A 24,350-nucleotide genomic window follows, 5' to 3' on the forward strand; every position below is an offset into this window, starting at 1 on the left:
AACAGAAATTCCTTCATATCAAGACCCCTAGGGTAAGGGTATCTTATTGTTAATTTGTTTGGTTGTTGTTGTTTTTTACCGTGCAGTACTGAATCACATGCTGAACCCTCCATATATACTGTATGTTTTCATGCTCCAATTACAAACCTTGGGAGGTGTTTATGTGTCTGTGGTCCATGAATGACCACAGATGGTTGTGGTGCCACAGAGCGAGCGATCACGGTCTCTGCTCAAGCTGATGCTCCACCATCTGTCTCTCAGATGACGGTCAGGAGTCTCTACAGAAGAGCATGTGATGGAGAGCAACACTCACCTGCACAAACACTTTCGGTCAGTGCAGCGCATGTCATCTTCTTAGACTTGAACTATCATTGCATTTTTAAACTCTGTTTCTAGCTTTATTTTATGAAATATAAAAACAAGTGAGTGAGCAAATCTGTGAGTGAGTGAAATATAAATACAAGTGAGTGAGTAAAATCTAAGTTTATTTAATTTTAGAAAAAGCAGCAAAAAATCTCTTACATATATAGTATCCATCAACAAGCCTTTAAATGAGGCCAAACCAAATCAAATCATATTCAGTGTAAAGTATGAGGAAAGATTTAAAGAAGCAACATGATTCAGAGCGAGACTGAAACATGTTCATGTCCATCAGTACCCTGTTAAACAGACGATTGAATAATATACTTATTGACCGATGATAATTCATTATTACTGCGTTGTGGATCCATGGTGAAGCTTCTGTTACAGGAGAAGAAGAAATAATGTCTGTGTACATTATTTAATGCTTAGAAAATTACACAGAACAAAATAAACAGACCACAAGTGAGCAAAAATGGACAATGAAAACATAAATCTTCAAAAATCTTTATCAATATTTATAAATCCCTATGCAAATGGTGCATACTTCAAGGAGCTGAGTTATAGTTAGAGAAACACTATTATATAGAAATCAGAAACAGTATGCAAATTCCTGTTTACAGATTACAATCACAGGAAGTTGAAATTTCAGCTCATCTCATATTTCTGGAAAACAACAAAATCACTTTAAAGTCTAGTGTGTCATTAATAGGTGGCCTGACGTGTCAACATCTGGCTCAGCCAATGAGAATACTTTGTGGGCGGGACTATCTGTGTGACTGACCAATGGCAGATGTAAGACCGTGTTCAGGTAAGCAGTTCTTTTGCTGTTCCATTTAATGGGGTTTAAAGAGGAAGGAAACTATATTTGCATCTAAATATTTAAGGTTTTATCAAAGGACTAGACAATCTACTGTCATATAAAGTATGTTTTGAAATGATCAAACATGGAGGGATGAAGATGGCAAGCATACATTCAGAACTGTACACGAGCAAAATAAAAGGTCCCTAAAAGACAGTTTCATTGAAAGCAATTCTACAAGCTGCAGATGTTCTTTTTACAATTTATTCTATATGCTATATACACTAAAATAACACTATTCAGGCTGAGAAAGATTACTGTCAGATAAAGGCTGTTGCCACAAAGATACGAGCTCAAAAGGTGCTGCAAGCAATAAATTTAACACAATAATACAAATAAAGTCTCACTACAATCTGGCAGATATCAGTGAAACACGTGCTGTGAGAAATCACAGAACTCTAGACTGCAAAAATAACAGAAAAGAGCCCATCAGAAACCCTGTACCTGTCAATCAAATCTGTAGAGGGCGGGGTTTAAAGATTTTGCAGCACCTTTAAGACCTGACAGCAGATCCTCTCAGATGGCACAAGAGTTCATCATTGCAACCTGATCTCGTGTTTAAAATGTAAGCAGCGACACTTCTGTGGCACAAGTTCGTTCTTGACTTCTTGAAAAAACACAGAGACTAAATATGTACAGAAATCCTCTTAAATCAGCCACAGTGATCAATACTACTGCTGGTCATGGCTGCGGAACAGACACAATGGACTCCCATAAAGCACTGCAGAACATGACACACACAGCTCACTCTAGATAGATAGAAAGACAACCTTGCATCTGCCTAGCAACAGTCTAGCAACCACCTAGAACATCAAAGCAATTGCCTAGCAAAACCCTAGCAACACTCTAGCAATTGCATAGCAACACTCTACAACCACCTAAAACAAAAACCTTAGCAATAGCAATCTATCTATCAATCTATCCATCCATCCGTCCATCCATCTGTCCATCTATTCATCCATTCGTCCATCTATCCATGTATCCATCTATCTATCCATCCATCTATCCGTCCATCCGTCTATCCATCCGCCTATCCGCCTATCTGTCTATCCATCCATCCATCCATCCATCTATCCATCTATCCATCTATCTATCCATCCGTCTATCTATCCATCCATCCATTTTAAAGTTCAATTATAAAATCTTTAAACTTCAAGCTATTAAGTCCATTTCAAACTGTATGACCAGGCTTTCTACATCTGACATAATTATGAATATCAAGTAACAGCAAAAATGTAACTCCTTACCCCCAATCTTCGTTTACCATGTATTTGCAGGTATTTGTGCTCCAATGCAAGTGCTTCGTGATAAATCATCTCACATGTTAACCAGGAAATCAGGATGCAATTAATATTTCTTCATTTACTGTACATAATCATATTTTTTTTGAAAGCTTAAGTCGCTGTACCATGAATGAGAAATATGTTTACATTCACTGATCACATTATACAGGTTAATAAGTGTAACGTTACTGATTTCATAAAAGAGTCCGTAACAAAATAACACCCTCAGTATTTGTGTTCAAGCACCCGGGTGCGCATCTAAATAGTCTGTCAACTTACGATGAGTTATACTCGTGTCGTAGAGTGTCCGTGCGGGAGGCCCGTGCTGCTCGGAGTGCTGTTCCCAAACGTGTTGAACGGGTTGTGATACGACGGTTGCATGCCAGCAAAAGAGCTGGGAATCATAGTGATGGCGTTCGGCGTCATCAGTGGCACGTCGTTGGGCGAGCGGCGCAACGTGAGAGCGTAATCCGGAGGACAGGTCAGCTGAATCATGTCGTGGCCTTGCAGCGAATCGCAGTCGTGATCATGGTCAAGCTGCTTCATTCGCAGGGACAGCTCTTCGCTCGGCACGCGGGGAATGTCGTTAGCGAGATTTCTTGGTGGACTGTGCCTGCGACTCGACTCCAGCCGGTGTTTGTCTTTCTTGTAGTAGAGCGCGGCAAATGCCAGGATGTTTAAGAAGAGCAGAGACGCACCGACGGCGATCGTCACACTCAGTTCGGTTGAATAATCTCGCGCTTCGATGATAACCGTCCCGTCGCCGTGCTCGGATGTCTTCTGCTGATCCGACATCTGTTTAGTGTTGGCAGGAGGAGCGGGTGGATGGCGGGTGGTCGAAGGCCAGAGTTTGTTGGACAGGCGTTTGGTGTAGGAGAACGGCGTTGTGTCCTGTGGTGGGATTTTGGTCGTTGATGAAACGTACTGGAAGAGTTCGTTGATGTTGTGTAAGTGGGGCACTAACTCCAGCCAGAAGGCGATCTTGGTGGCTCTGTAGTGGTCACGGACGCGAGGCTTCAGGCCGATGTGCAGATACAGCTGGTCTTTAGGGTTGTACTTAGACCAAGCCACCTCCTCAAAGCGGTTCGGTTTAGTGTGTATGAACTTTGTGTCTTGAGGAACCGGCTGATTCGGGTCTCTGTGAAGTGAAACATAACGCGTCATATTAGTACCATCTGCACAATTACTGATGCTTTCATTTGCATTTTTCTTTTTTTATTCAATCTTGTAAAATATTGAAATGGCGATATGATTAAGAAACAAAAACTGTGCGTGTTCACTGCTGTGTGTGCACTTTGGATGGGTTAAATGCAGAGCACGAATTCTGAGTATGGAAACCATACTTGGCTGTATGTCACGTCACTTTCACTAATTAGCTTTATTAGTATGTAAGCCTATGCTTCTAACTTACCCAGTTTTAGCAAAGTTTGTCCAGTATGTCATGACCACGGCGCTCAACATTATGTCATTCTTGGAAAAGTTGCAGTTGAAGAGATCTGTTGGGCCAATCATGGGAATGCCGAAAACGTACGGAAGCTCGTCTCCGTGTGCCGAATCGGCCCAGGCTGGCTTCATATCGCTCTGGCAGTGGTGATAAAAGGCGTAAAAGTATGTGGGCGATCCGTATTGTGCGTGCAAATCCGCTGTAGCCACGGCTGGCGCCACCCACTGGTGATCTGTGAAAAGTGCGACTAGAGTTTTCCGCCGCATCTCCGGGTTTTCCCTGTCCGCCCAGTCCGTGTACATGAACTTGATGGTTTCCCGCAGGGTGTCCTTTCCTTCTGGGTAGCCGTACAAGTGGTCGACGAATTCTGATATGGCGAACTCGAAGTCGTTGCTCGTTATTCTGTCCTCGCTGTCTAAGATCCCATCCACAAACTTGTACCCTTCGCCCTGGTTGACTCCAAGCATTATATCATAGTTCAGGAACTCTCCCTGCTCCATGAGGATCTGTGGGTCGTCCGGAATGACATCTCCGTCGATCACGGGTCCAAAGGCGATGTGGTATTTAGCAGGGGTGATGTTCTGCTCAATCAGCTCTTTGTAGTTTTTGTTTTGGAGGCACTCGATCAGCTCGACCGTGTCGTCTTCATTGCAGCCCACCTTCTCGGCCAGCATGCGTGTGTATTTGGCCGGCTGGTAGTTGACAGCCCAGCTGGAGAGAGCCGTCCCGCTCTGAATGATCGCTTTCTGAAACAGATCTGGGACACAACACTCGCTGTCAGAGTAATACAAAATATAAACATGTAAATATTATGACAAATTAAAAAAAAAAAAAAATATATACAAATTACAACTACAATTAAAAAGAAGTCCAGGTTTGCAGCGCAAAATTATATAAATAATTGTTATATATATATGGTTACAATATAGTATTAAAATAATATATAAAAACTATAATATCACTGTAATTTCACAAAAAAAAAAAAAAAAAAAAAAAAAAAAAAAAAAATATATATATATATATATATATATATATATATATATATATATATACTCTTATTTCACATACATATATAATGTAAAATTTAAATTAATAAATGGATACAATATTTATGGATGCCTTAATTTCTTACTTTTTAAACGTTAAACCATCAAACTGTTATTTTAATAGAAGAATAAGGAGGGTTTATCTTTTACTATTCTGAATGATATCAGAAACCTTGTATTGCTAGCACTTCTCATGTTAATTGTTTTCTTAAGATGAATGGCTTGTTGTATTTTTCATTCGTAAGGTGCTTTGGATTAAAAAAAAACAATAAAATAAAAATGAAATGAAAATCCACAGGGAGCCATTAAAACTCCTCATTACAATTGGTTTGCATATGTTGTTTTCCCAAATGCATGTTTTAAACGATCAAAGTTCTGACAAGTTTGTGTATAACAGCATTTACTTTGAATTTATTATGCAAATCATAAAGCGTGATTTCAGTATTCTGATCAATCCTGCAGCCTTATACATTCATACACTTCAGGTTAAGATCTCCAGTGACCTTCAGAGTAGTGTGAGAGGGTCAGCAGACTGACACAGGAGGCTCCTGCTCCGGAGCCGAAGATGGTCACTCGCTCTGGATCGCCGCCGAAAGCCTGAATGTTCTCCTTCACCCAGCGCAGAGCCTGGATCTGATCCAGCAGACCGTAGTTCCCTTTGGCTGCTTGATCGCCAGTGCTGAGGAAACCTGAAACACAGAGACAGCTGAGAGATCAGGACACACTGCAGTGTGGACACGTGTTTGGACATTCACTGCTGGACACATACACACATCCATAAGAGATCTATCTGAGATGATGCTCATTTCACTACTGATTTAGGATCACTGAAGTAACTAAGACAAACAAACAATAAAAAAAGTGTTTGTGTGTGTGAAAAAATAATTATTTATTATTAATAAATAATAATAAAAAATATAATAATAATAAAAATAATACTATAATATCTATATATATCTATATATATATATATATATATATATATATACCATGCAAACCAATAATAATAATAATAATAATAATAATAATAATAATAGTAATAATTTTAAAACCTTTATTTTTTTACATTTTCATGTCATATATGCCACCATGCTGTATATCATTAATTTATATATATTTAATATTAAATTTAGATGAACATAGCAATATAAATTCACAAAATCTCAATCTGCTGCACCAACTTCAGCGATGAAAAATAATGCAGGTATTTCTCCAAACAAAACATGCTGGAAAACTGTTATAATTAAGATTGACTCTTTAACACTCTGTTCATTTCACTGGTCTTCAGTGGTTATGTCACTCGTTCTGAACATAATATCAGGAGAAGCTCAAGATATGAAACGACAAACTCAATTTCCCTTCGATCTGCCCTCGAGGATCAACACTATCATCTGATGCAGATGTGAGGAGCGCGGCACTAAACAGCTGTTAATGCGTTTACACTTCCTTCAGCTCCAGGACTTTCACCTGGAAAAAAAAACCCGAATGTGCAGTGGATGCACAAGAGCTTGATTTCTGTATGTTATTTATTGATGGGCTTCATCCATCATGAGGACGATGCATTATTAATTCCAGCACCGTGCACAAATAAAAAGCGCTTTGGCTGACCTTCACCTGTGATGCATATATCTCCTGACTCCAGGCCAGCGCTTGATAAAGGTTAATTGAAGTCCTCGTCGTCGGTGATGTAGGACTTTCGACTGGGCAATTTATTCCCGAGCAATAAACACACCAGAGTCCTTCAATGAGCCGTGCAGCCATTACCACAAAGGTTTGGATGCTCTACACCTCGGAAAGAGCCTAAAGCAGCTAAACGAGCTCTTTAACATCTGATGTCTAATGAGATGGAGTCTGATGTCATCTGCTTATTTTGTGCCGTGAGGGAGCAGCATTCATCACACACTAAACACGCCTCGTGTTGCTTCAGACGTTTTAAAGGCGGTTCAATTCAGTTAAATTCATGTTTAAATGTTTAGCGTTTTTCACGATGCAAACTTTTGCAAAGCAGCTTCACAGAAAAGGCAAGTTTATACATTAGATTTAGGAGTTTATGTGTGTGTGTGTGTATATATATATATATATATATATATATATATATATATATATATATAGCATTTGTGTCACTTAAAATAAAATTAATGCATACATTTATTTTATTTCATTTCAGCATTTTCTTATTTTCTTTTAGTTGAATTTGAAATACTAAAATGACTCAAACTAAATTAATTACAAGCATTTATTTTTTACAAAATTAAATTATGTTATAAAGTATAATCTACTTCAAAATATTAACAAATATTAACACCATTTTCTACAAAGTTCAGGTAAGGAGATCAATTATTTACACTATAAAATAAAAATGTAAAATATTGTGCATATTCATGCAGACAAACTTTGTTATAGTTATTAATATAAAAAAAAATATGAAAATGACAAAACACAAAAAAAAACGTTAACTGATATAAGATACATTTAAATTTAATGAAATTATTTTATCTTAGCTATGCAACATTTTTCATTTCTGTTAAGTTTAATTAAACTTAAGTACTAAAAAAAAATAAAAAATAAAAAATTACTATATTATTTAAAAATATACTAAATCTGATATGACAGTTGTCCAGAAGACAATCATTGACACTCTTCACAAGGAGGGGAACCCACAAACATTCATTGCCAAAGAAGCTGGCTGTTCACAGAGTGCTGTATCCAAGCATGTTAACAGAAAGTTGACTGGAACGAAAAAGTGTGGAAGAAATACATGCACAACTAACCGATAGAGCCACAGCTTTATGAGGATTGTCAAGCAAAATCGATTTAAGAATATGAGTGAACTTCAGAAAGAATGGACTGAGGCTGGGGTCAAGACATCAAGAGCCTCCACACACAGATGTGTCAAGGAATATGGCTACAGTTGTCGTATTCCTCTTGTTAAGCCACTGTTAAGCCACTCCTGAACCACAGACAACATCAGAGGCATCTTACCTGGGCTCTCAGGAGAAGAAGAACTGTCCAAAGTCCTCTTTTCAGATGAGAGCAAGTTTTGTATTTCATTTGGAAACCAAGGTCCTAGAGTCTGGAGGAAGGGTGGAGAAGCTCATATCCCAAGTTGTTTGAAGTCCAGTGTTAAGTTTCCACAGTCTGTGATGATTTGGGGTGCAATGTCATCTGCTGGTGTTGGTCCATTGTGTTTTTTCAAAACCAAAGTCACTGCACCCGTTTACCAATAAATTTTGGAGCACTTCATGCTTCCTTCTGCTGACCAGCTTTTTGAAGATGCTGATTTCATTTTCCAGCAGGATTTGGCACCTGCCCACACTGCCAAAAGCACCAAAAGTTGGTTAAATGACCATGGTGTTGGTCACCAGACCTGAACCCTAGAGAGAATCTATGGGCTATTGTCAAGAGGAAGATGAGAAACAAGAGACAAAACAATGCAGATGAGCTGAAGACCACTTTCAAAGAAACCTGGGCTTCCAGACCACCTCAACAGAGCCACAAACTGATCACCTCCATGACACGCTGAACTGAGACAGTAATTAAAGCAAAAGGAGCCCATACCAAGGACTGAGTACATGTAAAGTTAATGAAAATACTTTCTTTTTTATTGGTCTTATGAAGTATTGTGATTTATTGAGATGTGAATTGATGGGTTTTTGTTAAATGTGAGACAAAATCATCACAATTAAAAGAACCAAAGACTTAAACTGCTTCAGTGTGCATTGAATTTATTTAATACACGAGTTTGACAATTTGAGTTGAATACATGTCAGATGGAAACATTGTGCATTATGTTCCACTTTATTTCAGCTTTGATCAAATAAATAAATGACATTTTAACAGGTATTCACATAGAAAATAGTTATTTTATTTTTCATCAAATAAATGCTGCCTTGCTGAGCAGACGATACTTTAAAATGCGTTTCATTCAGGATCACTTCGGCTTTTACTGTACAGTTTTACTCCAGAGCAGCATTTTAGAGAATATAAAGTAAGAAAGATGAAAATCTCCTACAATGACCCGAGGATATCATGGACTTTCAGCCTTCAAATGAGCTCTGTTATCTGCAATCGCTAACATCTTCCGAGTGCTTCGGTCCCTTACACCCGTCTTTATGACACAAATATTTAGCCTTGAGATTAGATGAAGTGTCAGCTGAAAGGATGAGAGGCTGCAGCAGGCTCGCGAGACACAGCTCGATCAAACAGATCCTCCAGACGCCGTCGGCTGAAGATGATGAGTCTTTATCTGGATTTGTCTGATGTCGTTTCTCCTCGGACCTCCAGCTTTGAGTCCATCTGTCCCTGCTCCACCGTTTTACCCATAAAAACACTCAAAATCTGTGGATATCTCTGAAGTACTGGAGCCAGACGAGGACTTCCAGACCTTAGATGGGAAATATCCTGCAGCCACATCCATCTAACAGTCTAAAACCAGTCAAATATGAGTGTGTGGACACTGCTGCTATTGAAATAAGTGTCTTCTGCTCAGCAAGGCTGCATTTAATTTGATCAAAAATACAGTAAAAATACAGTAAAAATGTGAAATATTATTATCATTTAAAATAACTGTTTTCTAAGTTAATATATGTTAAGACAGAATTTATTTATATTATCAAATCTGTATTTTCAGCATCATTCCTCCAGTCTTCAGTGTCACATGATCTTCAGAAATCAGAATAATATGATGATTTACTGCTCAAGAAACATTTCTGATTATTATCAATCGTAATTATTCCACGTTTTTGTCTGGTTGTGCATATTTGGTAATGTCAGGAATGTAATGATGGACTTGAGAGATGTCAGAGATGCTTTGTTGAAAATATTAAAACATTTGGTACAAAAGATCTGATGATGATGGCCAAAGGTGCATTGGGTCTGAATCTGAAGGCCTCTGGGATGTGTTTGGATCTTCCTTTCTTCTTTAAAGAGAGAGATGGTGTTGAAAGCAGCCTTTTTCATCTCTGATTCAGAGCCAAGAAGCTCAGGATCTTCAAACAATATCACTTCAGTATCTTGATGAGAAAGAGAGCCAGCAACGGCCTGACGATTTGCTGAACTGATCAAGGTCACTGCATTCACTGCATTCAAAACTCACTCAAGATACTCTCAAAAACATATGTTCGGTGCCAAACATATAATAAATATAATCTGGATGTGTGGATTCAAAATGAATGAATCATAACTCTGCACACTTTGAGTCTGAGAGCGGCTTTGTGTTGGTGTTTATAAGTATTCTTTGTGTTTTAATAAGCTTTCACTGAGTTCTTCTGTTCAAAGAAACTGAATCATAAAAGCTTTATGTTTTAGTGAGGAATCGATGTTTGGCAGAACTTTTAATATAAAACTTGTCACAGCCTTCATTAAATAAAAGATCCTTCAGTGAACATCTTAAGGCGTACATAACTGTGAGTAAAGCTTTTCACAGGTTTCTTTATCTTTAGCTCATATGCAAACATACATACATACATGTTTAATGTTAATAAGATTTATTTAAATGCTCTAAATCAGAAGTCTCTTCTGCTTAACAAGTGTGGATTTATTTGATCAAAAATATTGTAAAAATTGTGAAATATTACAATTTCAAACAGCTGTTTTCTGTGTGAATCTCTGTTAAAGTGTAATTTATTTCTGTGATCAAAGCTGTATTTTCAGCATCATTCCTCCAGTCTTCAGTGTCACATGATCTTCAGAAATCAGAATAATCAAGGTTATTAAAGTTAACTAAAACTTTAAAAAGTAATTGAAATACAATAACCATTAACTAAAATGAAATAAATTATGAATAAAATAAATTTAAACTAAATGTAAAAACATAAAACACATTATTTTATTACTTAAAATACCATTAAACAAAATAAAATACATATAAAGCATAATATATCTATGAAACATATTTTTCATTACTAGAAGTAAAATAACCATTAAGTAAAGTAAAATAAATTATATATATATATATATATATATATATATATATATATATATATATATATATATATATATATATATATATATATATATATATATATATATATATATATATATATATATATATATATATAAACTAAAATTATAAAATACATGTTTGTTACTTGAAGTAAAATAACATTTTTAAATAAGAATAAAAAATAATTAATACAAATTACTAAAATTGAATCTACAAAAAAAAATAAAAAAAATCTTTACAAAAACTGTAGTTTCTCAGTGATACTAAATAACACTAAATTAACTAAAATCGCACATTATACTATACAGTAATTATTTGCTGTTCAAGAAACATTTCTGATTATTATCAGTGTTGAAAACAATTTTTGTGAAAACCATGATGCATTTTATTTTTCGGGTTTCACAGATGAACAAAAAGTTCAAAAGAACAGCATTTATTTGAAACAGAAATCTTTTGTAATATTATAAAAGCGTTAACTGTCACTTTTGATCAGTTTAATGCATCACTGATGAACAAAAGCCTGAAGGATGTTCAGCAGTAGCATCACTCAGACTCTATCCTTCACTACATGTCGAGAGACTCACCCAACACTCCCAACCGATAGTTAACGGTGACCACGATCACGTTTCCGTAGCTGGCCAGGATGCTGCCGTCGATCATGTTCCCCGTTCCCTCCACATACGAGCCGCCGTGAATATAAACCATGACCGGCTTCAAGCCTGTGTCGTCATGAGCGTCTGAAACACAAAGAACATCACTTTAGACAACCCACAAACATAGTCTCGTAAGGAAACAGATCAGGCAGAAATAAAAACTGTTGGAATAATGAATGTAGACACTGACGGATGAACTCTTGCATTTAGAGGAAATGTCGTCTGAGGTCATTACCGGGCGTTTCTTCATGACCCTTTAGCTGCTGGTGTTTTATATCACATCCATTAAGACATTACGGTCTCCATTAGACACAAGATTTAAACCAGAAAACACTGGAGAAATCTGGGCTTTCTGGATCACAATCATCAGAATTTCATCACATCAATATCAGCATCTGTAGAAAACGTTGTTGCTGAGTTTGAGTCTCTGAATAAAATTAAGATGTTTTTTCCCCTCCGTATTCTCATTATATCAAACTATATGAGCCATAAAAGCCTGATGCATCAATTATGATGCAAAACATTAAACACATACGACACTGAGTTTATCTAAAGATCAATTAACTGTTCCATTTTAAGAAGTTACATTATTAGCTTTGTCAGTAATGATAAACAATACCTGTTTTTAATGTTTAGTTCATTTGGAGCATGCATTATGACCAAAAACTAAACAATAAAACACCAAAGACATTTAGTGAATCCATTAGTTAACCACTATTACACAAACATCAATATAAATATTGAAAAATAAATAAATTATCAACATAAATAAATGCATTTTTATTATTTACTTTCTTTCAAAAGTCTGAAACTAGCGTGTGGATTAAACGTGTTAAACATCTTACAAAGCCAGTGTTATTTTAATATAATTTATATGCTATTATGTTTTTTGTCAATATTTTTTAATTATATTTTATGTTTTGTTTTTTTTTGCACTTTAAAGTTAAAGTTTTTGTAATTTTCTGTAATTTTTATAGATTTTTTTTTCGCTTTAAATGTACATATTTTGTTTAATTTTACCTTTATAGTTATTTTATTATTTGAAGTTAAATCAAATAGAAATTTCAATTTCACAACTACTATAAAATTATATATATATATATATATATATATATATATACCCTTATGAAACTATATTGCTTATAAAATATATTACAGTATATTGGAAAATATCATGTAATATATTAGGCATATATTCTTATATATATTTATTTTTTCCAATATATTTCAATATATTGAAAGCAGCAATCATTTGTATATTTTGCAATATATTATATAATATATGTATCATCAATATATTATTAAATGTATTCAAATATATAATATTTTAAAAAATAAAAAGGGAAAATAATATATTACAATATATCACAATATATTGGTAAATATATTTTCCTTTCGTAAGGGTATATATATATGTTAGTTAACCTGTAAAAAACCTAAAAGCTGAGATGATCTCACAGATAACCGTGAACAGAACGTACGACCAACACTTTCCATCTAATGTTGTGTTTGTCATCTGCGTTTTGTTCATCATGTGTTTCATTATGTTCTGCTCCTCGAGGCGATGATGAAGCTACAAGAACATCACAGTTTGGACATCAACTGCTAAATCATAAATCCATCTCCTTAGGGAACAAACAGCATCTTCAGTTTCTGTCTATTAGAGAAACAAGGAGCGACATGCTCAAATGAGATGACGGCAGTCGCATGAATACATGGATATAATGATAAAACAGCTCCGTTCCAGCAGCTAGTGAGCAGCCTGAGCAGACAGCATCACAGACGCGCTTCTGTTCCACTTATTACTGCAGCATTTCATGCATCCTTTGTCAAGAACTCAATCCCATATTGCATGAAATATTGTAAGGATAAAGCATGAAAACTGCTGAATGTAAATATAAACCATTTAATGCCAAGAAATATGTGTATATCAAAATAAAGGTCTCATTATTTTCTTCAGTATTTGTGATTGCTATGTAATTATATTTACATTTTTTATCCATATTTTAGCATAATCTTAGCAGCAAACTAGTGTCAAACTCAAATGTAAAGCAATTTATGTATGTGTGTGTGTGTAATTCTAATTTCTAATATAATTAATTAATGTTTATATAATAATAAAAAAAATTATTAATATGTAAAATTATGTATAATTTTTTATGAAATTGTGAATATATATATATATATATTCACAATTTCATAAATAATATATTTAAGAAAGAAAATTATAAAAAATATATATTTAAACACACACACACACACACACACACACACACGCACACACACACACACAGTGGGTATAGAAAAGAATCAAACCCCTTTAAAATAATCGCATTTTGCTGCTTTGCTGCCTGAAATGAAGACAGTGTTTGTTTTATCCAGCTTTATTTACTCGTGCAACTTCCAAGACATCCATCAGAAAGATAAAACACCAACATATCAGAAAAAAAACAATCACTGAGTTGGAAAAAGGATCAGCCCCCTCCTAAAAATGTCTTGTAAACTCAGTCAGGTTTAGTTCATCACCTTCTCAATGACACTCAAAGCAATCTGACTTCAGCGGTGATCAGCTGTTCTCATGTTGATCAGCTCAGCATCAAAAGAGCTTTCCTGGAGCATCTCAGCCCTGGGTAGAGCAACGGAAGCAAACAATCAGCTGTGAGTGGCAAGATACTGTCAGAACATCTCCGGGATAAAGATGTGGACAGACACATGTCAGAAGGAGGACACAAAAACACTCAAACGGCGCTCCAAGCTGATGAAAGAGACCAACTCTGAAGGAGCTGCAAGAGTTAAAGATCAAGAGCGGCCACAACAATATCACAGATCCTCCACAAATGTGGCTTGTATGGCTTTCTCAAGAAAGGCCACATGCAGTCAGACTGAGCTTGGCCAAAACACTCCTGATTCTGATGCAGATGAGACTAAAACTGAATTATTTGGCCTCAACACCAAACGATAAAACCCAGTCCAGCTCAGCATCCAAATAACAGCGTTCCTGCAGGACAGCATGGAGGAGACAGGAGGAGAAATTCAAGGCAAAAGGCTGTCATTAAAGCAAAAGATGGTTTAACAAAACACTGAAACGAGGAGGTGATCCTTGTCCAGCTCAGGATCTCTAATGTCTAATGTCCTTCAGAAGGACTGCAAGGATAAATGGAGAGAGTCGTCTTCCTTCTCTCACTCTCCTCTCCATCGCTGTTTGTCCCGCCCCCTCCCGTCTCCTGACACCTGATTGGTTATCCTTCACAAAGCACCTCAATAACACTACAAAGGCAGCGAAGCAACACAATCTGATTATTTTTCACAAAATGTAAAAGAGGCTGATTACTTTCTATACCCACTGTATGTATATATACATTTAATATCATGATTTTCTTTCTTTAAAAAAATAGTTAAAGACAAAATTTCTAAAGATTGTTATACATGAGTGAAAATGACCTTTCATTACCTGTATTGAGTATTTAATATACAAATTATTTATTTTCTGTTAGCTATATATTTGTATAGTTGAGTTATATATTTAAAACAAAATTTCAAAGAAAACTTAATATTCAAGTTATATCAATATTTCACCCTTTCATATATACATCCCAAAAGTTTGGGGTCAGTAAGATTTATTTTGTAATTTTTTTTTATTTTTTTGCAAGAAATTGGTTGTTTTTTTTTTCATCAAGGATGCATTAAATTGATCAAGAGTGTCAGTAAAGACATTTTATCCTGAAAAATAAAATGCATCACAGTTTCCACAAAAAAATATTACTGTGTTCAACATTGATAATAAGCAGAAATGTTATAATAATCATATTATTCTGATTTCTGAAGATCATGTGACACTGAAGACTGGAGGAATGATGCTGAAAATACAGCGGAGCATCACAGAAATACATTACACTTTAACACAGATTCACACAGAAAACAGATGATTTACACTAGAAGAATATTTCACTGTTTTACTGTGTTTTTGATCAAATAAAGGCAGCTTTACTGAGCAGAAGAGACCAAAAACGTTTGATCAGTAGTGTGTGTGTGTGTGTGTGTGTGTATGTGTGTGTGTGTTTTGAGCCGTACCTTCCTCCGTGGGCACGTAGATGTTGAGGAACAGACAGTCTTCGCTCTGCTCGTGTACGTACGTCGCGACCGTGTCCAGGTTTGCGGTAAACCAGACCGGTAACATGTCCGTGAGCAGCAGCCGGTCCTCCAGATACTGCGGACACACCGGAGCGAACTGTGTGGCGTTCCTGATGCCGGGCCACGACGCCGGCGGCTCCGGAGCCTGAAACCGCCGCTCTCCAGTCGGGGCCATCGCGTACGGGACGCCCAGATACTGCTCCACGGGGCCCAGGATCTCACTGGGCAGCGCCACACGCAATCCTCGCAGCTTCCCGTAGTTCGTGGTGACGGTGGTGAACTGTGCTTGCTGACAAACCACGAGCGACGACCCCCAAACCACAGAGACGACCCCAAGGATCATTCTCAGAGCAAACATGGCGAGAGCAGAGGGAAGCAAAGGCGTAATCCTCACAAACGTGTAAATCCACAGAATTTACCCTGACGACACAGATCCTCAGGCGAGCTCCTTCTGCTGATCCTGATGTTTCTCTGTCGGAGCGACGGCCCTCGGGATGATGGAGACGCTGCCTGCCATGCTTCAGAAACACAACGATATCCTGAGTTAATTCCAGTCGGATTGATCCTCCTGTGAGACAGAGAGCAGAACAATGAAGCCATGATTTAGACCAGAAATGTGTCCCTGGAGCACAAAACCAGGCTTGAGTCTCTGGGGTGTATTTGTAGCAATAAACAACAATACATTGTGTCGGACAAAATTATAGATTTTTCTTTATTGCCAAAAATCATTAGGATATTAAGTAAAAATAATGTTTCATCAAGATATTTTGTAAAATCTCCTACTGTAAATATATAAAAACGTATTTTTTTATTAGTAATATACATTGCTAAGATCTTCATTTGGACAACTTTAAAGATGATTTTCTCAATGTTTAGATTTGTTTGCTCCCTCAGATTCCAGATTTTCATATAGTTGTATCTCAGACAGATATTGTACAATCCTAACAAACCACACATCAATGGAGAGATCATTTATTCAGCTTCAGATGATGCTTACATCTCTATTTCCAAAACCTGACACACATAAACTCAATATGACTGCGCCAGATCCACAGATGTCTAAACAAGATTTACAAATGTAAAGTTGATATCTATGGAAATCTGCTTCTGCAATGGGATAAAGAAATAAAATAAGGTAACTGCAACTTTTTTTTGTTGTTTGTTTTCTTCAGAATTGCAAGATATAAAGAAAATAATCAGAATTGCAAGATATAAAATTAGATTTTTTTTTTCTCACAATACCAAGGAAACTTCTTGGAATTTTGTCTCAGAATTATATGTTTACATCTTATTTTAAATCTTCTTTTTTTTCTGTCACAGAATGAGAAAATTAATTTTCATCTCACAATTCTTACTTTATATCTTTTTATCAGAATTTCCTGCCAGTATCAAGTTTACTTCTTGCATTTTGGACATTTTGCCCAGAATTCTTAGTGTGTTTTTATTTATTTTTTAATCCTTATTTTTTTATACTTTGAAATCTGAGATGACATCTTGTTTTATTTTTATATATATATTTTATGAGCTTTTATCTCACAATTCATACTTTTTTCCCTTCTCAATTTGCATATTCACAATTCAAGTAATTCAGAATTATGAGATATAAACTCAGATTTGTGAGAGAAAATAATGATAAAATGTCACAATTAACTTTTTAAAATTTTATGGCATGGCAGAAAGCAAATTTCCATTGATAATAACCTCAAATGTTGAGCACTTCATTTTCTATTAGTTTAAGTTTTAAAAGTTTAATAGTTTTCCCACTATTAAACTTCAGTCATTAAAATGATGGTTCCTCTTATTGAAAAACATTATTTTCAAGTTCAGAGCAAATACATAAATATATAGATGTACTTTTATTCACCAAGGAAGCATTAAATTGATCAAAAGTGAGAGTAAAGACATTAATCATTTCTAAAGTTTTTAGTTTCAAACAAAAGCTGTTCTTCTGAACTTTCTGTTCATCTGTGAATCCTGAGAAATTAAATGCATCACAATTTCCACAAAAATATTTTGCAGTACAACTGTGTTCAACATCGATAATAATCAGAAATGTTTCTCGAGCAGTAAATCTTCATATTAGATTGAAAAATAAAACCTTGAGCAGAAGAGACTTCTTTCTGAAACATGAAAAAATCATAAAGACTCCAAACTTTTCTTCAAAAAGCTGGATAACCGTCCGCTCGTCTCTGGATGATCAGAATGTCTTCATTGGTTTGATACATTACTCCGGACAGACACATTAAAAATGCTGTCTGTGGTTAGTACAAATATCTCTTCTAGCCTCCTGTAGGAATGAAAAAAATCATCCAAAATTCACAAGCGACTCAAAAGCATAATTTAACCGTTTCACCCCTGCATTTCAATGCATTCGTCACGACTAAAACATTGCGATGTGTAACAGTAACGCAAACCATTCTAGTGTTGATGGAGCAGCTGTGAAGAAACACACTCAGCTTTGTGTTCTCCATCTATTACAATGAATGAAATGTTGAGTGGCTTCGCTGGCAGAGAGAAAAGTCCAGGCTCTCTAATAACACGGGCCGTATAAATCTGGCACATTCATTCAGCAGTCATCTGAACGCTCAAAGCCATTAACAAAGCTGTCAGCCAGACATCTGCGGCGCTTAGTGGGTGTCCACTTACGTAATGTTGAGCAACACGGCCATTCACAGAGAAAATATATTATTCATGAGGATCCTCGTCTCGTTTTCTGTCTGAAGCATGAAACACTGACCTGTACAAGCACAACAGAATGAAATATTCAGGCTTGTTTTCAGAGGATCTACTGTGGATATAAAGATATTAACCATAAACAAACAAACAAACAAAAACTAAAATGCAAAGACAGAATACACACATGTTCCTGATGGATCACAGTCGCATCTCTGGTAAAAATTTTGCAATATTATTTAGATATTTGTACAGGACGTAAGAATAAATTGTGTATTTTTGCAACGTAAACAAGCTTTAAATTTGTTATGAATTGCAAAAAGTGTGAGTGGTGCATTCGTATTGCTGCCTTTTTCAGAGAAACTATCTTGAATATAAACGTATTAAGCAGAAATAAGTGAAATAAAGAAAATTCAAAATATCAAATTTGCTTCCAGGATGTTGCAACATTTGTAAGAATAAATAAGAATAAAATATGAGTTTTTGCAATGTAAACAAGCTGAAGCAAAACACGATTCATTATTAATTTATTATAAATTTTATAAAGTATTAGTTGTGCATTTCTATTGTTACTTGAATATAAAGATATAATGCATGAACAAGAAAAATAAATTAATAATAAAAAAGTAAATTTGCAAATTCAAAATACGCTTATATTTCAGACCGATTCTTTGTCAACAAGCATTAATATCAAAATCACTTCAATGCTTTAACAATGTTTACATTTGTACTGGAAAAATATATATGAGAAATAAATAATAAATAGTGCTTCTTGTTTTAAGAATATTTCATTATTTGTTTCGGACAACAAGATAGAAGTAAGAATAAATTGCGACTTTTTTCAGTTTAAACAAACTAAAGTAAATTCTTCTATTAGTTTGATTTAAATTATGTAAGATTTAAGTCGTGCATTTGTATCGCTGCTATCTTGAATATAAAGACATATGAATTAGAAAATAAAGAAATAAAATTAAATGAAAATGAAATGCAAAGAAAAAAAATACACTTCAATTTTGGATATATTCTCTGACAACAAGCAAAAAATATCAAATTCTTGTTTTAAGGATATTTAGATATTTGTACAGGACAACAAGACGAAAAATAAGGTTAAATTGTTAATGTAATATTTTTTTGCAGTGTAAGCTGAATAAGAAGATTCACTTTTAATTGGTTATAAATTGCATTAAGTTTGAGTTCTGCATCACATAAACAATGAATGAGTCGAATCGAGGCAGAATTCAATAAAGGTGCTGCACATCTTGTCTCTGTCGAATCATCATGCTGTGTGGAAATGTAATTTTCAGGAATTTAATATTCTCATCAGTAGGATTCAGGTCCAACAAATACAAAACTTTTAATTAGTTTTCACACAAACGCTTGACAATCAGTTTGAACGTGTGGCTGTTTTCACATTGTTCTTTCACAAACCGCTGATTCCCTTCCAAACTAATAATACAGTCACAGTTAAACCAGCGCTTGTGCTGAAACAAACCTGCTCGGCTTTAACTAGATCACGTTTGATCGGATTGTCTGTGTGTGTCATGCATTCCTGCAGATCATCTCCACGGTCGAATGCATCAACTGACCACATGTAGAGTTTGAATGCAATGTAAGTCGATTTGAATAAATGCATAAAGACAAATGTGTTCCAGATGAGATGCAGAAATACATTTGGGATTTCCATGAGCTTTTACAGTCTTTTGTGATTAAAGTAATTTCCTCACCCTCAAAAGTGCATCTGCTGTTGTGTTTCTCTCACAAATTAGTTTAGATCTGTGTAAACAGTGCTTGATCTGTGCAGATTTCTCTCCTGATTCAGACCAGAACACTTTTTCATTGGAGGAAGTGTTATTATGGATTATAGACTCTATGTGTTTGAGTTAAAATCATCTTAATGCTGGATGTGTTTCATCTTTTGTCTTCTCCAGATGTTGACCAGATTGTGATGTTTTTATCAGCTGTTTGGACTCTCATTCTGACGGCACCCATTCACTCCAATGATGAGCAAGTGATGCAATGCTACATCTCTACAAACCTGATGAAGAAACACACTCAGCACATTTACAGCTAATGTTCATTTTTGGCTGAACTATTCCTTTAAGTGAGAAAGAGTTTTGCCATCCATTTGCATTACACATACACAAATACTCATTATTCTGTAGCATGCACCCCTGGACGTGCACGAGCTGAACGCTGCCATCTTTGCTCTCAGACACTCACTGAGTCAATCACCTGAGCCCTGAATGTCATGCAGCACAGCGGTGTAGTTACAGCTTCAACCAGCAGGGGACTTCTAATGAACACAACCAGCACTTTGAATTAAATTAACTCAATTATATTGCAAGAAAAACCTCCAATTTATCCGGACAGCATGCTATTATTCAATGTTTCCAGTAAGTGGGTGTGTGCACACATGATCATATTTCATGAGATGCATGCAACACAGATTAATATGCACTTTGCTCAAGACTCATGAAAATACACAGGCTACAGAAAAACTTGCTTTATGATGCTTGTAATATAATGTGTTAGAAGAGACTATTCATCCAAAATCAAACATTCTGTCAGTTTTTACTCATCGTCATATCATTTCAAATGCACGGTAATTTTTCTTTTCTTTTCTGTGGAATACAAAAGAGAAACTCTTCACACAGCTTTATTCATACAACAAAGCTCTCCAGTTCTCATTACGCTGTTATTCTTCATATCAACTGCTTCACAGCTCTGGTTTGTAGTTTTAGCCATACGCTGAGAAGAAAATGGTGTAGAATTTACTTTGAAAAAGTGTTTTGTTGTTGTTATTGAATTTAGATACTATATTTTATAAAAATTTCAAATCAGTTTTTATTTTCTATATGCCTATATATTAATTTCTATTTCAGTTTTAGGTATGACAATACATTAAAATGAAAGTCAAAATTAGGAATGCTTCTCACAACTAGCAGCAGTCTATACAAAAAGTTTTATACATATATATATATATATATATATATATATATATATATATATATATATATATATATATATATATATATATATATATATATTTTTTTTTTTTTTTTTTTTTTTGGTTAATATTTATTTTATATAAAGTAAAAAAATAAATGTCTGGATTATGTGATTATAAACTTTTTTTTTTTTTTTTTTTGTAAAACATGCTTTAATAATCTTTGTAAAATATGACTTAACAAGCTAGTACAGTTAAAGTTTGACATACTTGTTCACAATAGAAAAATACTTTACGGAGACATCGTGTGAAAAATGAGGGGAGAATTTATTTTTGGCCTGAACCATTCTTTGAAAGCTGAGGTAATGCTTGCGGCTGTTCTTTTGTGACACTTTTAGAAGCGATCTGAAGAGGCTGTTTATCCCCGCGGGTGGCCTTTCGACTCTACTCCTGTCTGGAGCTGTCTGTCCATGTTTCCTCTTGACACAGTTAATGATGATGCACCTGTAATTCACACACTCATGCTGCAATGGAAATCTTCAAACACTGCTGATTTGCAATCAAACTCATGCATCACAACTATTGTAAAAGTGATTTAGTCTTCTTTCACATTGCATTTCCATCCGTGCACCATGCATCTAGCACATACTGTAGTACCACCTTAATGTTGAGAACATAAAAAGATGCTTTATCTGACCACTGATGACCACCAGTGATTCAATGCATAATACTAACATTAATGTCAATGCAAGCAAACCAAAACCTGTTTATATGATCAACTGTACATTTGAACCCTTTGATGCTAACGTCCATTACTATGGTCAGATCTTCAAAAGCCATTATAATCGTCTAAACCATGCACTCTTAACCATAATTGCATATGGCTGTCCTCTTTATATTGTGATTTTATTTATTAAAACATGGCTGAAATGTGGTGACGCACCAAGAACCTCATTATTTCCATTATTCTCTCAAAAAATATAATTTTGAAAGGGAAAAACATTAATATACTAACATTAATGGCAATGCAAACAGAACAAAACCTGTTTATATGATCAAGTGTACATTTTAACCCTTCGATGCAATTGCACACTACAATGGTCAGATCTTCAAAAGCATTTTAATAATTTAAATAGCCATAATTGCACATGGCTATACTCTTTTCAATTTGTTTTTATTTAGAAATTCATGGCTGAAAAAGTGGTGATGCACTAAGAACCTCTGGAATATTTAACATGGTAAAAATGGGAATTATTATATGTTTATCTTGGTAAAGCTGAACATTGAGATACTAACACTAAGGGCAATGCAAGCAACTCAATGCACTGTATACATTAAGTGTATATTTTAACCCTTTGATGCAAATGTCTCTATCGCAATGGCCAGATCTTCAAAAGCCACTGTAATCATCTAAACCACTCTTTCTCAAACAGTAACCTAATTATATCGCCAAAACATGGATAAAAAAAGTGTCGAAGCACCGAGAACCCCTGAATTATAATTTTCTGAAGCAAGATGTGCAACTCGCTTAAAAACATCATTTTGAAGCGAAAATGGTAATCATTCTGTACTTATTTTGAATGTTAATGCATCATTAAGATATGATTGATCATGCATCAGAGGGTGTTTGCATTAAAGCACAGGCCGATCCCAATAAGTCACCGATGACACCAGCTATTATTGGGCTTCTGGAGCACCATCTACATATTAATGAATGAAACGAGTCGAAAAGCCGAACATTTTGGATGTATTTATTGATTTATTTCTCGATGGGATGAGAGAGTAAAGCTGTGCAGTCGATGAGGATGTGTAAAGTAGGTTATTGAATCCCTCACAGATCTTACCTGCGTTCCTGTCCTGCGACTAACAGCTGAATAAACCCTGCTACACTTGCTCAGAAACGACACACACATGGGCTTATGTTCGACTGCATCGCTGGGTTCCTGACGCGTTTATATGATGAATAGAAAGTCGAGAAAAATCTGAGAGGAAGGGGAAAAAAAACCCATCTCCATCCAGACACACGCAACCTGCGGGGAAATAAGAGACGCATAATTAGCCACAGCTGCTTACCTTTAGATCAGCAAAAGAGGTGAAGAAAAACCCTTAAATCCAAGAGAAGAATAAACCCCGTCAGAACGAGTCAGAGATGCGGAAACTGACGACAGATCACGAGATCTCCATCAAACACACGATACTCAGAGATCACCAGAAGGACGGGAAAATGTCTTTGCAACGGTGGAAATCACGCATTTAATCCCACACACGAGAATCTCGATCCCCTGATCAATCCCAGCGTCTCTCTCTCTCTCTCTCTCTCTAGCTCTATCAGGCTCGTGTCGAATGAGAATCAGGGACTGACTGCATTAAAGCTCGGCCAGAGATCTACATACACACGGAGAAACACGGAGACACACGGTGAACTTGAGGAATAACGGGACTGTGGAGGTCAGATGCTGCTCGTATTTGACAGTGAGATGCACCTAACACCTTGATGTGCAGAATTCAGAAACGGACTGAGAATGGTTCATTAGTGAATTGGAATTCAGGTCCAAATTTGATTTCAAGGAAATGGAATTAAAATAAATTAAATTCATATAACTGCTGTTAATCTTTATAATGCATTTCAAAATCTAGGTCTGTCTGGAGCCCAAGAATCGTAAAAAAAAAAAAAAAAAAAAAAAAAAAAACAGTAAAAAAAAAATGTGTGTGTGTGTGTGTGTGTATATATATATATATATATATATATATATATATATATATATATATATATATATATATATATATATATATATATATATATATATATATATATAACTCCCTTTTAAACGTTTTTCTTTTATTTATTTATTTATTTGACACCAATGTAACCTTATAGATAATTTAACACAAATTATTGTTAACAGCTAATGGTATTTGAACAAGACCTGAACAAGAAACATGTAACATTTTATTTAAACGGTAAAAACAAACAAACAAACAAACAACAATCTTGGGAAATAAATAA

At 35.4% G+C, this 24,350-nt stretch overlaps 1 protein-coding gene across 1 annotated transcript; it reads right to left on the reverse strand.

Annotated features, from left to right (window-relative positions):
- Positions 1–853: 853 nt before the first annotated feature.
- LOC128020232 (neuroligin-4, X-linked-like) lies at positions 854–23,784 on the reverse strand. The gene is made up of 6 exons (XM_052607010.1): positions 23,417–23,784; positions 15,664–16,291; positions 11,524–11,676; positions 5,499–5,684; positions 3,917–4,706; positions 854–3,643 (listed from the first exon to the last, which is right to left on the reverse strand). The coding sequence occupies exons 2-6, from the start codon at positions 16,079–16,081 to the stop codon at positions 2,791–2,793; spliced, it is 2,400 nt and encodes a 799-aa protein (XP_052462970.1). The 5' UTR covers positions 16,082–16,291; positions 23,417–23,784; the 3' UTR covers positions 854–2,790.
- Between the last annotated feature and the right edge of the window lie 566 nt (positions 23,785–24,350).

This window comes from Carassius gibelio, chromosome A9 (assembly GCF_023724105.1).
Source record: "Carassius gibelio isolate Cgi1373 ecotype wild population from Czech Republic chromosome A9, carGib1.2-hapl.c, whole genome shotgun sequence".
NCBI classification, from domain to species: domain Eukaryota; kingdom Metazoa; phylum Chordata; class Actinopteri; order Cypriniformes; family Cyprinidae; genus Carassius; species Carassius gibelio.